The following is a 25,035-nucleotide window of genomic DNA, read 5'->3' as shown; positions in this document are numbered from 1 at the left end:
CTGGCAGCCCCACTGTCCTAGTCCACCCTGCTCTGGGAAAGCAGCACAGAAGATTGGGGCTGCTTAGAGAGGTCTTACATAAGCAGCCAATCAAAGACATACTGGCCGAGATGAAAGGTGCTGCAGGGCCCAGCCAGGTCAGTCCAGGGGTACCAGATGGTGAGGCAGAAAGCTGCTCACTGGCCACCGGTACTCAAGGGATGGGCAGAGTTTGGTTCTGGCTGCATTGGCTTAAGCTGGAGGGCAGGCCCTGAGAAGCGAGGGGTGTGAAAAAGCGACCAGGTGGGAGCTAGCCCAGGAGAGTAGCGGCAATTAATTGAAAGGAACAAAATATGGCTGCCACTTATATGGTCCTTGGATTAGACCCCAGTGCAGGGGATGGGCATAAGAACTTGAACGTGCACCAGCTGAGTGGGGTAACCTTGACAAACAATGGGACAAGGCTCCTGTGGAGGCACAAGCAAAGGGCTGAATTAGAAGGGCCAAGAGCAGAGGTGCAAAGACCCTGGTGAGGGCAGACAGGCAGCGTCAGCGGGCTCTTTGCTACCCCAGACGGAGTTTGTTTAGACTGTGTGACCCAGCTTGAGACCTGAGCCACTGACAACCTGCCAAGCGAGGTCAACAAGCTACAGGTGTGCCAGGCATGGGGACAGGACTGCAGCACCACACGGCCGCAGCAGGAGGCGCTGCACAGGTGAGCACTCTGCCATTCGTACCATCTTCTATGTAAAGAACCCAGGAGCCACAGAGTTGAAGTGCAGGGAGAAATGTTATAAGCTACCTTGGACTGAGTACATGGGAGGATGGGCACCAGTGTTCCCTCGAAGTTTTTCCATCCATGTGTGGAATAAATTTTGTTATGTGCACCAAGGCATGTGTGGATGTGCACCACCAATAAACATGCTGTGGGTGCTCTGCTAATAAACGGGGAGGCACCTGAATCTCTCCTGGGCAGTTGCCCAAGTGTTCAGGTCACAGGGAATACTGCAAGTGACCCACACAGGTTCTGCATGAGACCCTTCTGCACAGAGCTGGGACCAGCACAGTTCAAGGAATCCTAGCGGCTAGAAACACAACACCTCTGTTGACTCCATCTCCCCTTGCCAGCAGGAATGGTCCCTGCTGTATAGATTACTTTGGTTTTGTTATCTCCAGGGCCTTTTCTGTTTAAAAAAGGAGGAGCCGGTACTCAGCCGGCTCCCTGCCCCCCACCGCCCCTGTCAATCCCTTGGCTGAGGCTGCTGGTACTCAGTTATCGGCCCCAAAGCACTGGCTATACCTCAATTTAAAATGGGCCAAGCAGGCTTCCCTGAAGAGAGGGAGCAACCTACCCAGGAGATAGATAATAATTGGCAATAGAAATGCGTGTTGGTAAGTACCTAGCTCTTCCCCGGGGTGCTCCATAATCACACTTTACACCCCTCACCTCTGCCCCAATTAGCGCTTTCACCCAAGGTGCTTTGCAAACATGCAGCCATCAAGCTTCACATCCGAAATATTGCATCCCAAGAGTCCTAGATGATGCTGCTGACTCCATGCACCATCAGAAAAATGACCCAATAGGTCCTTTCTCTCCCTTAGTCTTTTGTCCTTGTACTACAATATGGCCTAGAGCCCCTTCCTGTTGATAAGTTTGAAGGCCAGAAGGGGCTATTTTGACCATTTAGTCTGACCTCCAACACTCCTGTTCCACTGGGGCCCTACTGTGCCAGGCGCTGTTGTTACCCAGACTGAGAGACAAGTATCAGAGGGACAGCCGAATTTGTTTGTACCTTCAAAACCAACAAGAAGCCCTGTGGCACCTAATAGACTAGCAGATAGTGGGCAAAGACCCGTTTCATCAGACGTCAGACGAAGAGAAGCCCTGAAGCACTTCCAGGCTTCTAAAGTGACAAAGTCGGCAAAGAGAGGAAAATTAATATCCGCATGGTGGAGAGGGGAAACTGCAACTCAGAGAGCCTGGCTGGCTTGCCCCTGGCAAGAGCTCACAGGGAGCAGTGGGATGAAGTTACTTCTGTAGGCGGCCGCTTTTCCCCACTTTGTCTTCTGCGCCCTCATTTCTCTTCTGCTTGCGTGCTGCTACTTTGCCCGGCTGTCCTCCCATTGCCTGGTTACGCAGCAGAGCAACATTCATATCACACGAACCGTATGAGATGTTCTGGGCACTTGACCAAGGTTCCCTCTAATTTTTCTGCCCCTGGGCAGAGCAAGTTTTGTTATGTGCACCAAAGCCGACGTGGATGCGCCCCACCAACAGAAACACATGCTGCCCGTTGCACCTGAAGCTCTTCTTGGCAGCCTTCCGGGCACTCAGCTTGTAGGGAGTGCTTCCCATGGTCTCCATCAATGTTCCCTCTTTTCCAGCCATGTGCGGAATAAATTTTTTATGGGCACGGAATCATGTACCTTTGTGCACCACCAATAGAAACACAAATCCCAGCAGCGGCAGTGCTGCTAACCAGCTGGGTGGCACGTGAGTTTCTGCTAAGCGGGCTGCAAAAGCACCTAACTTACAGGAACCCTGGTCTCAAGTCTTTGACCCAGAGGGGAAGGGAAATAAGCCAAATTAACTGGGGCCGGGGGGAGAGAAATCACAAAAGATGTAGTCATGCAGTTCATGGAGAAATTGCTTTAACGCTTCCATCTGCCTGCCTGCTCTGCTGTGAATCACATGATGTCTGGCAGCTGTACTTATTGCTGCTCTGTGGTCCAGCGTGGAACAGTTTCCACTTTGACGGCCCCGGTGCTCCTTGCCTCTAGTGATGCAGAACAGAACTAGAAATGGCCAGCTGAGCCCTGCTGGCAAGGTGGCCTTCCTCTCCAGGACAGAAACCTTTGCTGCTGCTCACAGGCTCAGCAGGTAACAGGGCACGATCAAAATTTTCAGGAAGAAATTTTTGCATTCCCCAACACCCCATCACTCAATTTGACGGTTGCAAGGGGGACAAATGACTTTTGCGGGCAACTTCTGTGCTGATAGACCTAATCAAGGGGCCATATATGTTAAAAAGTGGGGCTTCTCTTAGGTTTTTTTGGTCTGGACAAGGTTGTGACCCATAGACCAGGTCAACGCTCTGGGTGACTGTTTGTCTGTATATCTGGAACGTATTTATTTATTTAAAAGAAGGATGGGTCTGAGCCAGGGAGCAAGGGAAAGTGGGAAAGCAGGGGAGTGCATGAAAACCTGCGGGGCAGGATTAGAGAGGCACATTGAACAGGAGAATTAGGAAAACAGAGCAGCCCCAGGAGGAACAGGTGGCAATGCAGGGGAGCATCTTCCAGTCAAGTTTTCCTGGGTTATCCTTCCATTTTTAGGTGGATAAAGGAATGAGGGTGTCTCTTTCCTCTCTCTTCAGTTTTCTTCACTAGCTAAGGGCAGTGACAGACACTGCTACCACCTGACAAGTGGTTCTGAAAGGTTCTGTGCCAAACCCCCAGAAAGCGGGGCCAACGGGCAGAAGGCAGCATGGGCAGGGCACAAAGTGTTGGCTGGAAGCTGTCTCTCCGTTGGCTTCCTAAGGCCGGCTTTGTTTTTTTTCCAGCAAATCACTGAGTGATGCCGAAAACAAGAACCTCTTTGGGAAATGCAACCACAGTCACGGACACAATTATAAAGGTAAGGGGCAGCCCTGCATGTTCCCCTTGCCTACGGAAGGGCCAAGGAAAGGGAAGCCAGGATCAGTGGCTCAAAGCGCGCATCCCCCTTCCCTGTCCACACTGACAGCATTGGTCTCACATTCAAAGCAAAGTATCCAAAACTGGGGAGCTTTCCCCGCGTGGAAAACAAAAGAAAGTCTTAGGCCAGGGGCCTGTGGCTGAGCAAACAGACTGGAAACAGCAAACAGACTGGGAGTGAGGATATAATAACAGTTCTTATCATCCTTTAAGCACCTGACAATCAAGCACTGAGGACTATTTTTTAAAAACCCTATCCAGGGAATAACTGCTCTGCATCTGATCCTTGAGAGAGCAGCCGCTTCCCTCCCCTTCCTGTTCCTAACAGAAAAGGAATGAGGGGGGGGGTGAAATTTCAAAGTATTCTTGGGGGACTAACCTCTCCGGTTCAGGGCCTAATTTTCAGGGAAGCTGCTTGCTCTCACTTCATCTGGAGTTGTAACCAGTGTTCCCTGTAAGCTCAGCACTTGAGCGGCCACCAAGAGATTCAGGTGCCTCCCAGCTGATTGGCAGAGAGCTCACAGCACCCACAGCCGGCCAGGTGTGCGTCTACTGGTGGTGCACATCCACACGTATCATGGTGCTCACAACAAAATTTATTCTGCCCATGGATGGAAAAAAAATGGTTGTAACTACTCCGTGTTTGCGTGACTCAGGCCTTTCAGCAGATGGGGCCATTTCTTTCCATAGAGCAGCAATGATTCGGGGTTAGCGTTGCTGCTGCACCTCTCAATGGTAGTGTCTGTGCCTCTTTTCTATGGAGCACCAAGAGAGACAAAACACGCTTTCCTCCCTTAGCCTCCTGTCCCCAGGAAGCCTCCAGATACTGCTGGTAAGGGAGATATTGGCCATGCGGTCAAAGAAGATGCCTCTCCTTATCAGGAGCATCATGCCCAGCAGGCTTCAGAATGCTGACTGTAGTTTAAAGATCACCTATGCTGCCGTATTCCTTCCACCACACCTCCCTCCCCCGCAAACTGGTGTCTGGCACAGGCACTACAGGATTCACAATTGCCTTCTGTTTGCTTTTCAGTGACGGTGACGGTGCGTGGAGAGGTAGGTGTGTCTCTCCTATTTCTCCTCTGTCCGGGCTGCTTTTGCTTTCATTTGGAATCCTTGTTCGCTCAGGTCTTGTCTACACTCACAATTGGCCCTGAACTAGCAGTTGGGGACCAGCATCTGATGGCACTGTAGTGGCCTCGATGTCCAAGGCAGACAAGGAAAGCAGCAATTCGTACCAGCGAGGTTTCGCTGGCTTCAAGCTAAGCCAGGGCACTCGTCTGCATTTGGAGTTTGAACCGGTGCGGCAACACCGGCTGACGTTGGCCACTAATGGCTGAATCCTAAGTGCAGACAAACCCATGTCCCAGCATGGTCTGCCTGTTTCCTGCAGCCCTCCTCCTTTGCTAGCAGTAATGAACAGCTTACCCACCTTGCTAGTTTGCACCAGTTTACCCAGCTCTCTGGGGTTACACAAGGGCCTTCAGAAGGGCGAGTTGAAGATCAGACAGCTAGCAGAGGAGAAGCGAGCGCACAGAAAGCACAATAAGGACTTGCCAGACACCCACTACATCTGCAAGAGATGCAGCAAGGACTGTCACTCTCGTGTGGGTCTTCATAGTCACAATAGACGCTGTAAATGAAGTCCTCAATTGAAACTTTAAAGGGCGCGATCCATAGTCTATGCAGACTGAAGGATGCCTACTACTACTACTACTACTACTACTGCCCAGCTCTCTACAACGTGCTCTGCATCAGATCCCAGTAACCTCCTGTCTTCCTATTGCACAACTCCCGTTGACATTCCAAATAACAATCTGAAGGGCAAAGCAGCAGAAATGTGGCATTGAAGAGCAGTTTGGTTTATGTTGGTTTTCAGTTTCTTTTCTGGTCCCTGTGTTATGTAAATCTATCACTTTGCATCAGACAAGAAATCCCCTCCCCTCCCCTTTCCCCACATACACAATTTCATTGAGGGAAGTTGAACTACCCACTAAGCATCTGTGGCGAAACTCACAAACAGGTTTCCCTTTAGCACCTCAGGGAGAAAAGATTTCATTAGTATGCATCCTACAACAGCATTTATTTCCAGGCCCGCTAATTGCTTGGTAGCATAAGAAATACCAGGGTGATCCCAACAAAATAAGGGGTTAATTGGAATAGAATTAAAGCCTGTAACCTTAAACTCCTCATTGATTCACACATCAGGTCTGATTGCTACCCGACAGGCCCTGTACCAGGTCCGTATTCCATACCCAAACTTGTTTTTCGCTCAGGGTTCCGGTGTGAACATCCATTGCCACGCTTCTGCATTTTAATAATTGCTGCAGGCGATTTTTCAGCATTGGCCTGAGTTTCTGCTTTCTACTTGTCCTGCAGATAAACTCCATCGGTGGCATGTTTATGAACATCTTCACACTTCATGAAGGTAACAAATAGTTCCTTTCAAGCTGCTCACAACCCTCCCTGATGGTTGGTGTGATTTCACAGGTGTCAGCAGTAACTTTGGTGGCCTGGAAGGAAGAGCGTTGTGCTGTGCCTGTGATTTTGAGCTTCACCCTGGTTTTGTCCAACCAGCCCCAAATCTCTGGGGCTTCCCGGGAAAAGGCTGAGCCAAGAGCGCAGCATTATTGAGGGTCCTCGTGTTAAAGTGTGAGGTATTCCCCTTAATGTGTCCCTGGGCACTCAGCTCTGAGTCTAGGGCCCTAGGAATGAGTCCGTAGCGGTTAAAATGTGCCACTCTGATGGGCCCATAACCCTCCTTCCTCTGTGGTGCAGGAGACCATCATGGAGCCCCTGGACCACAAGAACCTGGATCAGGACGCGGCCTATTTTGCTGATGTTGTGAGGTGAGTGAGTGGTGGATTGCTTTGGCAAAACAAGAGTCGAGGCCAGTGAATATTAGGGACAAGCGGCTCTGCTCTGGGTAAGGCAGATCTGTCTCTCAGAAGCCAGCAGGTGCCGCCGAATCTCTCTGTCCTGTCAGCCTAATGCAAGTGGCCCTGTTTGGGAGGACGGTCGTGTCGTTCAAATTCTGACCACACTCGGTCGTGTCGTTCAAATTCTGACCACACTTCCACAGACAACAAATTCTATCCAACAGATGCAGAAATGGGCCAGTCTCTCCCTCTGGAATTTCTAAGTCTTGAACCCAAATGCACCATTTATTGTTGGGAGCACCAAGGGGCCAGATCAAGGATCAGGAGCTGACTGGGTGTGGCATTACAATAACAGGTCACAGTCTCTGGGTTGGTTCATCTCCAAGACAGGCCAAAACAAGCAGAACAGGCCTCTTTGTTCGATCATTCTCCTGTCCAAGGGGACCAAACCCAAAGGGTACAGTTTCGGAATCAACAAAGTGGTTGGCTCATTTGTGACTGCAGGATTGTTGTTCTGTGCCCAGCAGGAAAAACACAGCTGAATTTAAGTGCATCGCTCCGAGTGTTGGCAAAAAAATACATTGACTCAAAGCAATGTAGGGCATAAAAACGGCAAGAGGTCATCAAGTCCAGCTCCCTGCACTGGGGCACAACCAAGTAAATTTAGATCATCCCTGGTGGGTGTTGGCCCAATCATGGGGATTCCACAACCTCCCTGGAAGCCAATTTCAGAGCTCAGAGTAAGAAATCTTCCTTGCTGCAGATCTAACCTGAGGACTTTCAGTGGGCCTGGAAAGCAATTGATCATTGTTCTCTTTGTAGCAGCTGGTTACATGTATGCCACTGATCAGATTGGATTCGCGAGTTAATGTTAAGCAGTCGATTGCTGTGTGGGTTACTGGGGAAGCAGGCCTGTATGGAACAGAGACAGGGTATCTTTGTGAAATGAATGATTCAAAAGGACTCTCCGTGATGTGCACATCGCTGGGATTCCCTGAGTTGTGGGATCAGCCCCTTGTGACTCAATTTGTGATCACCACACCTGGAAAAATGCCTTTGGGAGAACAGAACTTGGCCTGACAGGCCTGATTTACACACAGGGAAATTATGTGATAAAAGCCATTGAAATTGCTGGAATCATGCTTGGTGAGCAAGAGGAAGAACCAAGCCCCTCATTTCCACAGACATTTGCAAAGTGCAGGGGATGTGCACAAGGAGATTGTGATCAGAACCAGGGTTTCCTCTAGTATTTTCCATTCGGGGTGGAATAAATTTTCTGTGCACCATCAATAGACACACGCTGCCGGCTGTTGGCAGTTGTAGGATCTCTGCTAATCTGCTGGGGGGCACCTGATTCTCTCCTGGGTGGCCGCCCAAGCCCCCAGCTTACAGGGAACGCTGATCAGTGCTGCTGCTGGGAGTGCAGGGAGTGGAGTTGCCCAGGAGCCTGGCAATTTAAAGGGGCCCAAGGCTCAGCGCTGAGGGAAGCCTAGTTGCTCCTCGCCCCGCCCCTTCTGGGAGCCCAGAGCAGAGTCCCCCCGCCACACACATTGCCCAGAGCAGGAGACCGCAACCGAAAGAGTGAGGGGAGCCATTTTTTCAAATTCAGTTGCAAAATCCATCCTTCCAGAGCCCCCAGGCACACGAATATGAGACAGTCCCTAGTAAATAACATCAAGCTGTGCTTTTTATCACCCCGGTTCTGAGACCAGCGCACAGAAGGGTTTGTTCCAGCTGGAAAGTTCAGTTACCCCTATCTCCAGGCTCTACCCGCCTCACCCCCCAAATCTGCCCTCCCCACCCCTGGGCTTAACCCCCATCAGCTCCAAACCATCCCTCCATCTGCAGGATTTGTTTGCCTGAGATGACTGCTCTCCCACTGCTCCCCCTGCCCCCGGGCGTTTATTTTAAGGGATGTTCGAAGGGACGTGACTGATTTCAGCTGGGAGAAGCTGAAAGCCCAGGGAGTGGGGCAGACACCCTGCAGCGCCTTGAGGCAGGAGGGTGTCACTGTGCACCGTGGGCTTGACACAACCGTGGCAAGCTGCTCAGTCCAGCCCCGCTTGCGCTGGGTTGAGCGTAGCGGAGGGTTTGAGCAGCCCTTCCCATTGGGAGCCAGAGCCCTCTTGCTCTTCCTTTGCTGGCCGGCAGCTGCCCGGCCTCCTCCTCTTCCCCAGCACGGCTCTGGCAGGGCAGGCTCACCCATCCCTCCCCCATCCCCCGGCTCTCCTTCCCCTGCGTGTAGCGCATCGGCATCTCCCTGCCCTGCCCGCTTCCTCTTCCAGGGCTCCCCGCAGCTGCTGAGACCACTTGCGGCTCTGAAGGCTGCTGCCACTTGAACAACTAAAGCCCATTTTAACTGTGGGCACTGTTTAAATGGTGGCAGCCTCCACAGCTGCACGTGGCGTGACTGGCGGCAGCACTCGGAGCTGCGAGTGGCCCCTTAAATTGCCGCATGCAGCTCCGGAGCTGCAGGTTGCTGACCCCTGGCCCAGGGTCTGGTGAAATCTGGCCCAACCCCTGACCGCAATAAATGTCTTTCTGTCCCAGTGCTACTGTGCACCTGGCTCATCACAAACCCCAGTGAAGCACACGGCAAAGTACAAACACCTCCAAATACCCATGGCCTATTATAGGATACTGAACTGCTTCTTGACTTTACTGTCCTCCTGGCACGACTGACTAACCATCTCCTACAATTGACCCTTCCCAGACAGGGTGGTGCTCTCACTTCTCGGAGTCAGAACTCTGCACTGAGGCAGTCAACGCACCCAACCAGTAGAGCTGGATAAGGTGCTCTGAGGGACAGGTTCATTAGTAACTGCTGAGCATGCCATTTGCAGACACAGTGCACCAGGCTGCAAAGCACTGGGCGTGTGCAATCTGCTGTAAGCTCAAATACTTCTGACTGCATTTGATTGCATCTGGAACAGTGCCGTTTCTCCAGCCTTAGGCAGCACACCTTTCCCCTTCTCGTTTTGTCATCGAGCCTCTGTTTCCTCCACAGCACAACAGAGAACCTAGCAGTATACATCTGGGACAGCCTCCAGAAGCGCCTTCCAGAGGGATGTCTATACAAAGTTAAAGTCTGTGAATCTGACGAAAACTTTATTGTCTATAAGGGCGACTAGAAGAAAATGAGTACACGAATGCGCACCCTGAAGCTGAAACCCCCATGGCAGCTATTACCCCAAATGTTATGACATCAATCAGCGTGAAGCTGATATTGTAAACTTTGAATCGAAGGAACACTTATTAACAGTAAACAAATGATTGTTGCAAAGTCCTTAAGGTAAGTCAGAAAGCTACATTAAAAAGTTTCCCATCAGACTGGCTACTTGTAATTCATAAAGTTTAATAGCAATTGAAATGTGCTATGGCGATTTTGCTAATCAAACATTTGTTACACAAATCACAATAACAACACTGGTGTTCTTGGCTCCAACCTTTACTTTCCAGTCAATATTTCTTAATAAGCAACATAGGAGGTGAAGGAGGAGGGTTGTAAAAGTCACTTAGAAAAAAGACTTTTGGCAAGGTGAAAATTTGAGTACTAATCAGTCAGTGCCAAAAGCTGTATGTGTGCATTTCCATTTCTGTGACTTGGCAATATCACTAAAAACAAGAAGTCCTGTGACACCTTACAGACAAACAGATGTTTTGGAGCGTAAGCTTTCGCAGGCATGCATCTGACAAAGTGGCTCTTTACCCTTGAAAGCTTATGCTCCAAAAAATCTGTTAGCCTATATCCGCCAAAGACAATGAGATGGCCTGCAGCACCTTATAGACTAACATGGCTACCCCACTGAAACTTGGACATATCACTGCAAATTTAGACGTAGAATTCACCCTGGATCTGCTGTTGCTGATACTTTTCCCTTTCCTGGAGCACGAACTAGAGGTGGAAAAAGTACCTAAAAAGTTATTCAAGTAAAAGTGTGGCTGCTTTCATTTCTGGATACTTGGAGCACAATCAAAATTTGGTGTGTGTGTCTGTGTGCACTTTTACTCAAGCAGTTTTCCAGAGGGACACTGGTGACTTGTACTTAATTACATTTTCCCCAAAGCAACTGTATCTTATTCAAGTAATGTTTTAGGTACTTTTTCCACCTCTGGCAAGACCTCCTCCATCTTAAGACCATTGCAGTATCACTGAATGAACAGCAACAAAGAGGAAGCTGTGCTAGTCTATTCACTATCAAAACAAAAAGCAGTCAAGTAGCACTTTAAAGACGAGCAAAATAGTTTATTAGGTGAGCTTTCGTGGGACAGACCCACTGCTTCAGACCATAGCCAGACCAGAACAGACCTGTCTGTTCTGAAGAAGTGGGTCTGTCCCACAAAAGATCACGTAATAAACTATTTTGCTCGTCTTTAAAGCGCTACTTGACTGCTTTTTGTCCTGAATTAATAGTTGTCTACCAATTTAGACCCACTTTGGGCATTCTTGGGTAACTCATCAGCTAGAAAAATGTCATGGCTGCTGAATTAGACGTTGCGGGGAGCCTTCCCTGAGGTGGTAGCAGATTCTGACAGTGGTGCAGTATTTCTGTCTCACATACTGCTTAAATGTCACTGGAATTTTTCCAGCCAATCTGGAAAAAAATCCAAAAAAAAATTACAAAAAAGTCCATAATGCAAAGACATAGAAATATAATTTTGGTGAAAATTGGGAGAAAGCTTTTAAATCCCATTGCAAAGGCAGCTATGCACTCAAAAGAGTGTTCTTGTGGAAAGTTTAGGACATATTTAGCCTCAGGAGATGCATTGTTATGAATGTTTGAGTATCTTTTTCCTCTGCTTGTACTCTGTAATGCCTCGAAACGCTTGCCATTATTTGTAGAAGGAATGGATTTGATAAAAAGGGTTTTCTTCTGAAGTGATGCAGGTAAGCTGCCCGCCTTCTAAATATAAAACATTCTTTTTAGATGTCAGCCCTACGTCTAAAGCAGACAGGTACAACTGTAATTACCTTACTATTACCAAACACAATGGCAATCCATGGAAACTCCTTGCAGAACAGTAATGACTCTTCGTAGAAGGGCTGTGGAATGTCTTGTGTGAACAGCAAAGCAGAAACATGTGCTCTCAGCATATACAACTACTGAATGGCAATTGCAACAGCCCTCCGAGCTCTACTGACTCACAAAAATAGTCCCAGTAACTTCCAGAGAATTGAAAGGTTTCTTCTGTGTTCAATACTCAGCTGCTGTGCTTGCCCCGTCACTGTTGGGTGCATGGGAACACATCAGATCCTCCCTCTAGCAGCCCTCCCTTGCCCGAGGAAATGCGAGTGGCTCCCTGGGTGGAGAGAAGCATGTGTGATGGATTTGGATCTGCCTGTCATACATTTTGTGAATACTGTCCATCGAGCTGGTTATGGGGACTCCCCCAGTCTGGCTATGCTGGCTCTCGCAGAGCTGTGGGGAAACAGACAGGAAGGAAAGAATCACTGGAGCGATGCCATCCATTGTAAAGCTCTCCTGTGCTCTCATTGATCTGGTGCTGGGCACAGTGGCTGGTGTGAAACATCCACTAGGAGCCTGCAGCAATGAAACTGAGCAGGCCATTGTTGTGAGACTCTGTCCAAGACAGAAGGACTAATACAGACTAGAACAGAATCACACCTCCTTGCTCTGCAAGGTGCTGTAATTGTGAACCCCCCACCAGCAACTAAGCCTGGCTGTCCTGGAGCAACTTTGATTTCCCACTTTCTCAGCAATAGGCTTTCTCCTTGGAAGGGATTTTCTTAGCTGTAAACCGGGGCAAAGCCGGCTCCAGATAACGACAACATTTGGGAAGGTAGCATCCCATCCTTCCAAGGCTCTGAGGGGTCTGGTACCTGGGCTCACAGCTGTCTTCTTGGAGCTAAACTCTAGCTCATTGCCTGTCACCACCAGAAAGTTGCAAGAGGGAGGCTTGTGTTTGCTCTAATAATGTGAAAGCCATAAATGAAGATTACACACCCAGTTTTGCATGCTAACAAAGTCATTTATTACAGAAAGATAGAGGCAGGTGTCTATTTGTTTTTGCCAAGATCCTTATTGCTGAAGTATTGCTTAATAGAAGAAAATCCAGCAGCTCTGGCAGAATGCCTTGATTTGTTCATTAGTGAGGGGAAGACAGAACTGATTGCTGTCAGCAGCTGTCTGGTAGATGTAGTAAGAGATTTTACCCATGCAGGGAGTGAGATGTGCAGTGATGCACTCACCTAGATGTCCTGCAAAAACATCAAAAGCAAAACCCAACTTTCATAAACTTAAAAAGTTTGCCAAAGGGGCGTGACTGGCACAGGCAAAAAATACAAAATTTTCCACACTCCCACTGGCATCGTGCCTCTCCTTTTTTGTGGAGCAGAGTTGTGGAAATCTACAAGGTCAGTTTGCTCCTAATTAATAGCTTGTGAAAGTGCTTCAGTCCATTTGAAAACGTGTCTTGCAACCTCAAAAGTTCTAAGGCAGGGAATGACTTAAGCCACAAATACAGTCAGAAGAAGATGCGGGGTGTATTTAAGGCACACTTGAGGTGGGTGTCATGTGAGTGCCATCCTTAAAGTGATACAGGGACACCAACTGGGAAGAGAAAAAGGAGGTGATATAATAAAAACATTACACAGAACAATAGAGACAGAAGCCAAATCCATCAACCAGACCCTCAGAATTCTGAGTTGATCAGCACAAGACCAGAATAAATAGCTGGACACTCTCAATACCTAAGGGCACAGGAGAGTAAAGCAAGAAAGAAGAAAAACTGTAATAGTAATCAACATACTAATTCTCAACCTTTTCCCAGCATCTTTCTCAACAGAATTCAAGAGACTTTCTTAGCATTAATACATGACATCCCCTGGTGGGACTGCTAAGGAGACACCCCATTATACAGAGGTGGAAACTGAGGCACGAGAAGGGGAAGAGATTTGCCCAAGGTTGCATAAAGAAGCAATTAGAAGATGGGGAAAGAACTCAGCCATCTGTTGCCCAGCCCCTCCACCCCACCGATCTCTAGATTGAACTCTGCCACCATCATTATAGCAGTCTAGAATATAATCTAAAAACATCCCATCCCCTACCTTTTCTTCATATGTTGGGTGCTTAGACATGTGAAGGAACCCTGCCTCCAGGCCTATGCAGCCTATAGGTAGAACGGCAGCAAACTTTGTTCTCACTATGATTATGTTCTATGCAAAGCAGGGCAAAGGTTGCAAGCTGAACCCCCTTCTCTTGGGGTTCCCTTGTGAGTAGGACCCTACCAAATGCATGGCCATGAAAAATGTGTTGTGAACAGTGAAGTCTGGTCTCCCCCCCCGTGAAATCTGGCCTTCTGTGTGCATCTACCCTGCACTGGACAGATTTCATGGAGGACACAGGAGTTTCTCAAAGGAGGGGTTGGAGTCTTGCACCCTTACTTCTGTGCTGACTTCATAGCTGGCTGGCCAGAGAATGGCAGCTGCTAAGGGACAGCTCTTCAGGCAGCAGCACAGAAGTAAGGCTTTGCAGCGTGTGGTGGCTCTGCCTTCAGAGCTGGGCTCCCCACCAGCAGCTACCCCTCTCCTGCTGCTTCCTGAAAGTGAAGCACTTGGGCAGCCACCCAGATGAGATTCAGGAGCCGCCCAGTTGGTTACCAGAGCACCCACGGCTGGCAGCATGTGTTTCTATGGTGGTGCATACCTGCACACATTAGTGCACAAAATAAAATTTATTCCACCCATGGACAGAACCAGAGGGAACACTGGTCAGGACCCCTACAATTACAACTGCTAAGTAGCTAAAATCATGAAACTGACACCTTTTGAAACCCAATGACCGTGAAATTGACCAGAATGGGCAGTGAAGTCGGTAGGGCCCTGTTCATTATGCTTCTTCATACAACACACGATGCACACCACCAGAGTACAGAAAACCTCAGCTTAACCCTCTTAGTGACGATCCATGTGTCCATTCACCTCCTAGCTTTGACACAGAGGCAGCTCCCAGGAGCAGTTATTTAATATTTATCCCTGTCAGCATCTCTGGAATTGCTGGTGGCTGTGATGGGTTTGGAAAAGCATGGGTGGTGTCAGTGTAAGCCAGGACAAGTTGTGTTGGCAGAGCTGACAAGGGGACGCTGGATGGGAGTGTGAAAGGGCTGCTGCAGTTGACAACTGAGGTGCATTGGTTGAACTGTGTGGGAGGCCCAGACTGGAAGCGGGGAGCAGGGGATGAGGGCTAGAGGCAGCAGGTCAGGAGTGAGGTGCATTAACTGACCAGCACATGCAAGCTTGTGCAGTGCTGTGCCTAGTGTGAGCGAGACTTACAGTCAGGAGGAATCAAGGTGTCCTTCTGTGATGCCGCCATACAGACAATGGTCTGGGATCAACACAGACACCGGCAAAGGAAAGCATTTGTCTGCCGAGGTTCTTTAGACAGGTCTTGTCTGAAAAGTTACAACAGAGTAACTAGCACAACTGGAGAAGCACCTTGACTAATTCAAGGGAACCGCTCACAAAGAGGTTTGTGGGGCTACCAGTAGTGGAAGTAAGCAGGGGCCTGCTGCCAGCCCTATTTGATTTGATTAGAGCAGTGAAGTTTCAGGTACATCTGAGTGAGATCTGGATGCATAGACCATTTTGCATGAAGACAAAAGTCTGCCAGCTGCATTTGCAAAGCATCCTGGATGCCCGTGGATCTTTATGGCAGGACTACAGGGGGCAAGGGGAAAGCACTGTGGGCTGAGGGGGTGGAAATAAAAGCATGCAAATCCTTGGAGCAGACAACTTGGCTGGGCATCTCAGAAGCCTGCAGGCAGCATTCCAGTGCAGTCCCTCCCCCCGATATGAACAAGGCAGAGCTTGCTCAGATGACCACCCCCTGCCAGAGGATGATGGTGCTCATCCCTTGGGAAAAACATCCTGTTCCTCCTGAAACAAGCCACGTGGATTCATCTACACTACAGGTGGTGAGAAAGGCTGGGGAAAAGGATTGTAAAAAGTTCCTGGTGTGTTTAACCATTAGGTTTCGCGTTCCTATGTATTTATCTTTTTTGCCTCCACGCTATAGTGTTCAAATAATGGTCATTTTGTGACAATGAAGGGGGCTGGGGACTGATAACACTCATGGAACTCTTCATCTCTGGGAAATTAACGCTAAAAAGATCCACCCAAGGTTCTGCTCCCAACTTGTGATGATAAACTCACAATGCATTAGATACTCAACTGAAAAGAACCACTGAAATGTGAAACACTCTGCAAACAATATGGTAAGCCTCACAAAAGCCCCGTGACTAAGCACTATTATCCCAATTTCCAGGTGCAGCACAGCTAGAGCAAGAACCTCCCCAGGGTCATGCTGCTAATCTGTGTCCTAGCTGGGAACAGAACCCAAGAATCTTGATTTTGAATCCCTTACTCAGGAGGCAACACAGCTGTGATGTAAATGTAACTCAGTAAATGCATAGGGACAGCTTAGATCTCATGCACGGGGTAAACATGGGAAGTTCCAGATCCTCTAAGGGGCACAGCGTGAATCTGGTAGTGGGCATTTTTGGAGAAATCACAGCATCTGGGTGGGAAGGATCTTTAGGGTGTCTGCAAGTTCTCTAGCAGCCTTCAGGATCTGGATATTCTTCAGGAAAACATGGTCCAAAGAGAGTCCTGATACGTGTACATGTCCATTGTCACATGCAGTGACATCTGAAATCTGACCCGAGAGCCCTGGGGCCCTGTGGAGGAGGCCCTATTGTGCTAACTGCAGAACAAGGAAGTAGGAAAGGGAAGCACCAAGTGAACAGAATTGTCAAGAAGGAGGTGGCAGGAACTATAATTAGATCACATGGTAGTTGCATGTCACTCAATCTCTCCAATCAACCCTCCCAGTCAGCTGCACTGCAAGGGCACCTTTGGAGACAGATGGCTTGTGGGTGTTATATCAGAGGTGGGGCTTGATGAGGTACCAGAGGGAAGCCGGGGCAGTGGTGCTCTGAGTCAGTTTTCTATAAATAGGACAATGGGGAAGGAGGTTACCAGAATGAACATCCAAGGCTGTAATCAGTGGAAGGACAGAGCTGTGGTGGGGAATGTGAAAAGAGTAAATAATTAAGGGAGGGAAGCCAGAAAGCAGCACACATGCCCCTATCAGGTGATAGATACGATCTAAGATCCTTCTTTGCTTTGAAAGCACCCATGAGCCATCTATTTACATTTTGCTGGAGGCCTTAGTAGCTCAAGAGTCTGACTTGTTTTCCCAGCTACACCTGCCTTGACATCAGAATAAACCTTCCCAGTAGGAATGCATGATATTGGGGCCAAGGTCCCTCTCCTTCACCTTTGAGGTTTGCAGAGACCTATGGTGCATATCTGATGTTAAAGAGAAGTGGAACTGACAGTATGTAGTGCAGGGAAGAGTCCAAAATCAGAGCTGATGGATCACGGAGGTTCCCAGGAAGGCCTTCCTCAGGGGATCCTCTGAGCTCATGTCTTGACAGTTCCCCCTGCCCCCACATCCATGCTGCCAGGCTCTCTGGTCTTCTAACCCTGTGTCTTTGACACCAGTGGCTCCCTCAAAGCAGGCCAGCTTGTCACACTGGTTCAGAGAGCTGGAGATGGCTGGATGGCTCCCCATAGGGCTGAGGTGCCACTCTTTAGCACCAGCTGGTGTACAGTTTAATGTTGCAGCTCAGTCAAGCTGAGTAGCATTCAGAGTCACCCTGGAACTGAATTCTCCACCACACTCACCTATATTCAAGTCAGAAGTTAATCCTGCCTCACACGTTCCCATAAAACAGCTGGCCCTTTCACAAATTCGCAACAGGCAACTTTTTTCTTTTTGTTTTTTAAAATTCTCCCCCCAAATGATTTGGGAGGAGGAAGTGCTGAAGCTGAGAGAAAAGCATACAGAACGTGATCTGTGATCCCAACCACTCAAACGACTCTTCCTTCGGAGGCTGGCCATGAGACTGTGGAATGCTTTAAAGTAACACTCAACTACACTTCAAACAGCATGCCCCTCTCCAGGTGGAGTGTTTGATATCAACTTACAGCATTTTAGGCCATAAATATGACATGCATATCTTAAGCAAAGAAGCAAAGAGAAAGGTGACTTTCTCAACACTCATGTCCTGAGGACTGAGGATGCTCAAAGTCTGGGAACAGGTGATTTCTTTTGATCCTGCCTTTTGCAGAGTATTTTGGAAACATGGTGTTTCATTTCCCCAGTGCTCTCGGGCACTTTGGCTTGAGCTCTTTTCATAAGCCAACTAGCACTAATTCCACGGAAACTGAATGCAGGCTGAGAGGGATGAGGCCAATTATGCGGATAATAAGGGGAGTTTACCTTAAGGGTGAGGTTAAGTTACATTTTTGACCTAATAAAAGTAGTGTAGTGATTTGGCTCCCGGTGTTCTGGGGGAAAAAGGTGTATTATTGGAGTTGGGACAACCTCGTGTTACCGAGTCTGAGGATGCTGGTTGGGTTAGTACAATAGATGGTAGTATATACCCCACAAGTCTCACAAGGAAGGACTTGTTTCTGACCATTCTCAAAAAGCACGTTCAAGACATTTTGGAGCAGAGACAAGAGACAGAAACCAAATATTTAGAGTTACTTCCCCATCACCACACTCTTCCGAGAAAGTCCAAGAAAGAGCCTTAGGCACAATACATAGAATTTCATTCATTAATTTATTGAGATTTGTGTTAGAAAAATCTACATCTCTCGTCCGTTTTACAAAATCTAAACAATCCATACAACACACCCAACCAAGAAAAAAAAAAAATAATAATGGATCAACAAGTTCAATGGCACATCCCAGCAATCACGGCAGTAAAAAAAAATCATCTGATCTCCATTAAAAATATTCTTACTCATCTCAGAGACCTAACCCTTCCTTCAGCTCAGCCTCTCCCCCCAGAGCAAAGCGGGGAGTGGGCAGAGGGTAATTGCAGCTGCAACCGATTCAGGTTATTTTGGGTGGTGACTGGAAACTAGCAGTGAATTCCAGTCAGGGGGCCTTCATGGGAACACCCTGCCAGCAGGGGAGTTGAAGGAACTTGTGGCCACAAGGCAGAGTAGGGAAGACTACTGTCCCGGTTTGCACGGCCAAGGGGAGGCAGCAGGAGGTGCTGAAGACTCCTCCCCATGCCGGAGGGAGAGTGATGCTGTCTCTGCTTCATAGAACTATAGGAGATCAGGATGGAAGGAACCCCCTCCCGTGGTGTCACCTTGTTCGGCCACCTTTGGTTGGATAGGAAGGACTCTGCAGGACACTAATTCTAGACTTTATGAACGACCACGATCCTGACGTCCTACAGAACATCTCAGCTCCTCAAGACAACTTTGTGCCAGAGTATTTTTCGGTGTTCCCTGTGCCTGGCAAATGGGGTTGGGTGTTAACTCTCTGGTCAGGTAGGGTATCAAAGAAAGTGCAGTCATCATTCTTAAATACAGAACAGTAGAAGAGAGAGAGACTTCCTGAGTTGATCAGTCAACCATCCTTGCAGCCAGCAGAGATGGAAGTGTGTGGCTCGACAGGGGTGCCTCTGCCACTAGGAGAACAGTTTGCTGGTGACAAAGACTGACAGCAAGTGGATGAGGGCCATGAGGAAGGAGCTGGCCTGCGCTGTGGAGACAGAACTGTTTTTGGTGGTGCTGGTGGTGGCGGCGGCGGTGGTGGTGGTGGTGGTCGTTGTCGTTGTGGTCCCTGACATGCAAAAGCAAAGCAGGATTAGATGTGAGGAGAGCAGATGGGTGGAAGGTGTGCAGATTACTGCTGCTGCACGAATGGCTCGGAAACGGAGGTCAGTTCTGTGCCTGTGCTGAACTGGCAGAGCTGCTCTGAATTCAGTGGCGCGTTGCAGATTAACAGGATTTAAAGATCCTGTTTTAGGAAGGGGCAGGGCAGGGCGAGGGGAGAGAGAGAGTCTCTCCTTTTTGTGGAATAAGTATAAATAGGATCAAGGATAGCACATTGCACGGCCACCAACAGGGTTGTGGTACAATGGGGCAGTTGCCCTGGGGCCTCGTGCGGCAACTTTACTGAGGGCTGGTGTCCCCCATCCTGCTTCTTCCACCCCAGTGTGCCCTCCCATCCCCAACATCACTCAGGGCCTGGCAAAGTCTGTTGCCAGCCCTGGCACGTATGCGTAGGAGGCAGAGTTAAGCAGGACACATCCGGCACCTCGTACCAGCATCTCCCTCCTGCAACATTTTGCCAGGGATACAAGGGCATGTGATTTCTTGGTGTGCAGATGGATGGACGGCAGGGGCCATGTGCCAAGCAGGGCCAATGCTGTGTGCATTCAGAGCAGGCTGGGAAGTGTTGTTCGAATCAGAACTCTGAGAGCCTGCCCAAAATAGCAGCCCTTGGTGAGCCTTGCCTGGATGGGGTTTCCATCATATGTAGGGTTTATAGTTCAGGCAATGGCTCCCAGCACTCTGGCTGCAGCGCCCCACTTTAGTTTCTGCAATCTCTTCTCACTGAGGTGCTGAGTTGCACTAGAGGAGGCAGCGGCAGGCAAATAAAGTTGATAGAGTTATATGCCCTTTAAGAACAAGAAGTCCTGTGACATCTTATAGACTAACAGGCATTTTGGAACATAAGCTTTCGTGGGCAAAGACCCACTTCATCAGATGCCTCATCACCCACGCATCTGATGAAGCGGGTCTTTGCCCACGAAAGCTTATGTTCCAAAATGCCTGTTAGTCTATAAGGTGCCACAAGACTTCTTGAAGCTACAGACTAACATTGCTACCTCTCTGACACATGCCCTTTAGTTCATTTGAGGATCAGGCCCATTACTGAAGCCAGTAGCACACGGATGATTTACCCCAGCAGAGGATCACCTATTCATATCTGCTCTGTCATAGCTTTTAGAGCCAGGTGAAATTTTTCCAGATTTTAATGACGTTTGCATGATCCCCCATTTTTGGATGGGTCCAAACTTTCAGCTGGCTCACCTGTTTTTGTCTTATATTTCTCTACTGGTGAGAACAGGTGCTTGCTTCAAGGATCAGACCAATCCTATTCATCTCATATAAACCATGGTTTGAAAAAAAAAGTGAACCCTTTCAGCTGCTGTCTCATTTCAAAAGCTCTGCAGAACACATGCAAATAAGGCATATTTACCTGCATTCAGGGTTGCCTTCTGGAACTGGGTGGAGTTATCAGACAAGATCACAAACACCCTGTGGAAGACAGTGTTCCCTAGAATAAATATAGGCCCGAGTATTGTTCCTCCCTCTATCTACCCTTAAAGCCATAAAGAGATTTTTTTATTGAGCCATTATGATAAATTTCTCCATTATCTTGTTTCTGTAGCACATTTTGTTAGTCACTATTTGCCATCAATACGCCCATCATTTAATGCTTTACAGTACTTCCCGATGACGTGATAGGAAATCTATAACTGCACACTATCAATTTTGTTGGTACCAGCCACTGCAATTAACCATATAACTAATTGCTATAAATAACTTCAGCAGTCTCTCCCCTCTCAGTTGTTTGCCTGATAGGGCCTTATCTCTGGTAAATATTTCCCAGGGGTGCAGTTTCATTAATGCGAGTGCCAGGGTAGACCGTATATCCAAAATGGTTTCGGTTGAGTCACTCTTGATTTATGACAGTGTAAAGCAAGATCACAATCTGGTTTTTAACGCCATCACAAAACCCAGATCCAGCTCTCCACTGTCAAATGGCTTCTGAAGTTCAGATGCTATACTCCATTCAAGTGCTTTGCATGGATTTACCCTGGGGGCGCAAATGAGAATATGGAGCATGCATACACAGCAACTCCAGCATTGCAGTGGTAACAAGGCATCCAGAAAAGCCTGCAAAGCTATGAATAGCAGGAACTGAATATTTAAGGTCTCTGGGGACATGGGCTGTTTCTCTCTCTCTCTCTCTCTCTCTCTCTCTCTCACACACACACACACACAGTTTTAGTACAACAAAGGCCAAGTCCATGATTAGGACTTACAGGTGATATGTTAATACAAACACATCATAAGGGGTGGTGGGAATAATAATAGAACCACCTGGATTTACACATCTGCTTCACTTTGAGCTTCCTCTGTTTGTTTTGTGGTTTGGCTGGACACCGTCCCCCCCTCCCTGCTTCCTGGGACCCTGCTCATTAAGCCTTTTACGAAAGCAGACCGAGCTCTCCTGCTCTGCTCCCCACTTGCTGTCACCTGTCCCATGTAAGGAAGAACTGCATTACCTTATTTCCACTGGGGCTTTCTCACTGTTTGGGGATGTCCAAGTGACTGTGAGGTTGGTAGTGAGATTTTGCTGATGTACTGTTGTCTCGTTGGTGCAGTTCACAGCGGGGACATCCCACTGGCCCACAGACATGTTCTGGGAGTTGAGGGCCTGCAGGATAACAGAGCTGCTGTTTGCAGCATTGCTGATGATGACTGGAGAGAAAGCAGGGGAGGAGAAAGTCAGTCCTCTGGGGGTGAGAAACCACACACCAGCCCCTCTGGGCCCCAAGGGCAGCCCACTGCCAGAGTCCCTGGAGGTCTCTGGGGCTTTCGTGGGATGATCTATGGAGGGAGGGCATCGGTGCAGCATCCAAGAGGCATAGCCACTCCTGCAACCTCAGGAGCTCCCTTCACCCAAGCATCACCTACAGGGGGAAGGAGGACAACTGCATTTCACCCGAGGCTGAGCCGCACAAGTTGGTAGAACCCCAGGCCTGGAGGAGCCCTCGGGAGGTCAGCCGCAGCCCTGGCCTTTCCCCTGGCGGCCTGGGGCAGTTCGCGGAGAGGGGGCTCCAGGGAAGCAGTTCCGGGGCGCTGGAAATTTGCAGCCCGAGCCCCAGCCAGGCTGGCAGGGGGCGGCCTGTTGCACTCACACCCCAGCCTGCACGTGGCATTTACAAAGAACCCCCCCTGCGCTTTCGGTCCCTCGACCCCACCCCACCCCGAACTGTCGGTCCGATCCCGGCCGGGTGCAAAGCGGCACAGCGCCCCGACGCTGCTGTGCGCCAGTCGCGAGCAAACCACGCCCAGGACCCAGTCCTGAGTCCAGCCGGGGACGCGAGGCTCCTGCAGGCCAGGGGCGATTTGCTCGCGGAGGGGGCAGCGCGGGGTCAGGCTCCTGGGCCACCGCAGTCGAGCCGCCGGGCCGGTTTCCAGCGCCCGGGGGCAGGCGGGCAGGCGAGCGCGCTGGTAGGGGCGGAGCAGCTTTGGCCGAGGAATGCAACCCGGCTCCGCTTGCTGGCTGGGATCCCCGCGGCCCCTTTCTCCTGCACCCCCCCCCCCGCCCCCGGCTCGCCTGGCCAAGCAGGGAGTTTGCAGGTTCGCCTGCAGCCGTGGCTGGCCCCAGGGGAGCACAGCCCGACAGCTCCCCGGCCGCCCGCGGGCCCCACGTGCTCCGAGCGCGGCTGGAGAGCGCGCGCTCGGCCTTGCAGCCAGGCAGAGCAAGGGGGCAGCGCCCCCCAGGGAGGCCAGCTTACCACTGTAGTTTGTGCTCGCCGTGTAGAGCGCAGGGTTCACGGATAGGGTGAAGGAGCCGACCTGGGTGGTGTTCTTGATGATTTCACACGAGTCCTGCAGATAGGCGGGGGAAATCAGAGCCCCCAGGACGAGCAGTTGCAGCGGGGTGGTGAGGACTGCCATGGCCATCTGTGCTCCCTCTGCTTCGCACACCTGGACTGGGGAGGAGCCCAGCTGCAAAGGTATTTATACCACCTTCTTGATGATGCAGCTGCCGGTTGGCCCTCCCTCCCCTCAGCTCAGTCACCCTAAATGGGAGGCTCCAGGGTCACCGATTTGCAGTTCACTTCCTGCTCAGGAGCTTTGGACTTATCTACACGGGCAAGGTGCTGCCCTGTACTTTTCTCTCTGGACGGTGCACCTCCCTTTCCCCTCCTTCCTGCCAACCTAGCTAGTAACAGTGCTGGAAAGCAGCCCTGGAAACAGGCTAAGTCCACACTGGCACTTTACAGCTAGTTACAGCCCTGAAAAGTGCCAGCGGGAACCAGGCTACCCAGCTCCCAGCCCCGTCAGCGGCTTTCCTGGTGGAGGTGGCTTACCTACTGTGCTGGGAGAGCTCTCGCTCAGTGTTTTCGCTCGGCCACATGTATAGGCTACGTCTACATTACAGCTACAAAAGGTCACATCATCCTTTGACAATATACATGCAAGCCACACAAAAGAACTTGGTCTTCGAAGGAAAAGCTCTCAGACTGCAGAATTCAGAAACAGACTGACATGCGGTTATTGCAGCGGACCGTGCAAATCCAATATTGGATGAATAAGTCAGGAGAGAAACTGCAGACTCAAACACAGCCCATAGATCCTCACCACCACTGTGAACCATTGTCTCATGAGATGGAAAGGGGCCATAGACACTACAGTGATCCTTCGAAAGTAGTTTTTCTGGAAGGTCTTTTCCAAAAAAAAAAAAAAAAAAACACCAAACCCTTCTTTCAAAAGAACACGTCCACACACAAAAAAGTGGAGCAAAAAAATCGATCCGCTCTTTCGAAAGAACAGGCCAAGGGTCAAAAAATCTGGCACCAGGAGGACAGCTCTTTTGGAAAAAGGGCCCCTGGGATGTCTACACGTGTTTTTTTTTCTGAAAGACTATTTTGGGAGAGGAAGAGAGCCACGAGAAAAAGTGCCACGTTCTTCCGGTTTAATATCGAAAGAACCACTTTGTGTCCGGACGCCCCACGTGGTCTTTTGAAAAAGGCCTATTTTTTCTTTTTTCCAAAAGAACTTGCTAGTGTGGATGGTGCCATGGAGAAGGCCCTAATCAAAGATGCGGCTTGCCTGGGAGAGCCAGCTGGCTAAGAGGTCCCCTAGTGCTCGGCATTTTACATCTCATTGAAACATCTGTGGCTTGGTAGGCCAAGATTCCACCCGCCCTACCCCCTTTACACCAGTCCTGTGCACAGATGAGCGCTGGGTGGTGTTGATGCTTCATTCTGACTGCAGCAGAGCTGCCAGACTGAGTGAGGGAATGCCACGGAATGTGCAGGTGTCCCACACACCCTTCTGCTTCCAATGAGTAGTTCTTCCCTGTGCAGAGATGGGCCAACACAATCACCTTCTCTATCTGGGAGAAGAGGGAGTGAAGGGCCCACCCCCATTGGGCCCCTCTTGGGAGCAGTGCAAGGAGGTTGTGTATGCTGGGGGTGGGGAGTCACGTGCCCCCCTCAGATCTGCATCCCACAGCCACACAAAGAGCCAACATACAGGCTTCACACATTGCAGCCAATGTTCCCTGTATTTTTTTCCATTTGGGGTGGAATAAATGTTATGTGCACCAAGGCATGTGTGGAGGTGTACCACCAACAGAAATACATTTTGCCTGCTGTGGGCGCTCTACTAATCGGCTGGGCAGCATTTGAATCTCTCCTGGGTGACCACACAAGCACTCAGCTTACAGGAAACACTGTCTGCGGCCCTCTGCTGAAGCTAGAGATTGAGTCATAAAATGCTCGAGAAATACGTTAGGAGGAAACCAAGATGGCTCAACAGAAAGTCAAGAGGATTCTAGGG

The 25,035-nt window shown here is 49.5% G+C and overlaps 2 protein-coding genes across 2 annotated transcripts; one reads left to right on the top strand and one right to left on the bottom strand.

Annotated features, from left to right (window-relative positions):
• The first annotated feature begins 2,744 nt into the window (after nt 1-2,744).
• On the top strand, nt 2,745-9,698 carry LOC142001632 (6-pyruvoyl tetrahydrobiopterin synthase-like). The gene is made up of 6 exons (XM_074977068.1): nt 2,745-2,860; nt 3,543-3,616; nt 4,709-4,731; nt 6,055-6,103; nt 6,454-6,524; nt 9,562-9,698. The coding sequence occupies exons 1-5, from the start codon at nt 2,763-2,765 to the stop codon at nt 6,513-6,515; spliced, it is 306 nt and encodes a 101-aa protein (XP_074833169.1). The 5' UTR covers nt 2,745-2,762; the 3' UTR covers nt 6,516-6,524; nt 9,562-9,698.
• Nucleotides 9,699-18,187: 8,489 nt separating this feature from the next.
• Nucleotides 18,188-23,173, bottom strand: LOC142001546 (placenta-expressed transcript 1 protein-like). Its single transcript, XM_074976902.1, has 4 exons — nt 22,983-23,173; nt 21,744-21,939; nt 20,651-20,709; nt 18,188-19,225 (listed from the first exon to the last, which is right to left on the bottom strand). Exons 1-4 carry the CDS (start codon nt 23,149-23,151, stop codon nt 19,071-19,073), a joined length of 579 nt encoding a protein of 192 aa, XP_074833003.1. The 5' UTR covers nt 23,152-23,173; the 3' UTR covers nt 18,188-19,070.
• Between the last annotated feature and the right edge of the window lie 1,862 nt (nt 23,174-25,035).

The sequence above is a fragment of the Carettochelys insculpta genome, chromosome 25, assembly GCF_033958435.1.
Source record: "Carettochelys insculpta isolate YL-2023 chromosome 25, ASM3395843v1, whole genome shotgun sequence".
NCBI classification, from domain to species: Eukaryota; Metazoa; Chordata; order Testudines; family Carettochelyidae; genus Carettochelys; species Carettochelys insculpta.
This window is presented reverse-complemented; position numbering and strand designations above follow the sequence as displayed.